General features: G+C 55.9%; 1 protein-coding gene across 1 annotated transcript; it reads right to left on the bottom strand.

Annotated features, from left to right (window-relative positions):
• Positions 1-139: 139 nt before the first annotated feature.
• On the bottom strand, positions 140-1,049 carry LOC104491184 (mucin-5AC-like; the record flags this gene model as incomplete). The annotated part of the gene is made up of 1 exon (XM_010133562.1): positions 140-1,049. A coding segment is annotated over one exon (910 nt), but the record flags the coding sequence as incomplete, so codon positions are not given.
• Between the last annotated feature and the right edge of the window lie 315 nt (positions 1,050-1,364).

A 1,364-nucleotide genomic window follows, 5' to 3' on the forward strand; every position in this document is an offset into this window, starting at 1 on the left:
CATTTTGCTTTGCAAAAAAAAAAAAAAAATCAGTTTCCTCCGGTATTTTTGTTCCCTGCCTTGCTCCCTCCTTAGCTTTCCTGCAGCCACGCACTTAGAGTTTGGGCCAAAACCAGCTGCTCCATGAAGCACTCGGCACTCAGACTACTCCCACGGGGTAGACATGGCTCTCGTGTCCCTGCTTCTGGTAGAGCAGGGCCTGTACCATTTCTCTCGACGCTCCTTCTGGTTTGACTCTAGATTTTAGATAGTGCCACACGACAGCAACACCGCAAGCCACCAGACCCCCTACCACAGCAACGGGGATGACCACGGGCAGCTCAGGTCTTGACAACAAGTTGGGAACAGGCAGATAGCTTGGGCCTTCTGTAGTCACCTGCACTGTGGCTTGGCCTGAGAACGCTTGACGAGTGAAAACTAACGTGTCTGGAGGCTCTTGATTTGCTACCGGCGATGAGTCGTCCAACGCTCTAGTAGCAAAAGCACCTGCAGAGGCGCTGACAGCTCCGTTGGTATGAGCAGAGAGGCCTCTGTCTGCGGCGGTTGGGGAGTTTAGGGTAGAGACTGAGGAAGCCTCTGGTGGAAGTGGCGTGGCCGGCACTGTGGGGATCTCCACGCTGCCCAGGGTGGAGAGCAGGTCTGATCTAGAACTGCCAGAAGCAGCGTTTGGTGTGTTGGCTCTTGCACTCGTAGGGTCCATGGATTCATCTGTAGAAAGTGCTGCTGCAGGGAGCTGGGTGGTGTCCTGCGCGGCTGGTGGGGACGTGATGGATGCCTCTGTCCTGGCTGCAGGAACACGTGTTCTCTCCAAAACTGCTGTGCTGGTCCCTTGGAAGGAGCTAGTGGGAGCAGCGGTTTGGGATGGAGCTGTGTCTGGGAGACCAACGTGTTTCTGGAGAACGCCTGGCTCTTCGGGTGCCGCTGCTGAGGCGGCATCGTGGGGAAGAGGGGAGGTTGTAGCCTTTTCTTCGTCCAATTCCTTTACAATCTTCCTTGCCCACGGTGCAGCCGGATCTGCACAAATCTCCTTGGACTTCACAGTAATGAATCTGAAAATAAAAAGGGGTCAACACCGGTTGGGACGGATCAGTGCGATAGGGACGGCACGCGGACAGCAGTGCTGACTCAAGCCCTCAGTAAACACCGCCGGGCTGGATGGGTTGTTTATTTCAGGAAGGGCAGGTGCCTCCAAGTTCTTGTCGGCTGAGGAGCAGCTGAACGTGACTCACGGGTGAAGGGTTTTCCCCTCAGAAGGCTTTCTCTTTCGGAAGCATTGTCCCGGTGTTTGGGTGCGGTGTGCGCTCAGAGCAGGAAGCTCTGTGGGCACCGGTTCATCCGTCAGCCCCCTTCCCCCTCCATTCCCC

This window comes from Buceros rhinoceros, unplaced genomic scaffold (assembly GCF_000710305.1).
Source record: "Buceros rhinoceros silvestris isolate BGI_N320 unplaced genomic scaffold, ASM71030v1 scaffold43313, whole genome shotgun sequence".
Classification (NCBI taxonomy): domain Eukaryota; kingdom Metazoa; phylum Chordata; class Aves; order Bucerotiformes; family Bucerotidae; genus Buceros; species Buceros rhinoceros.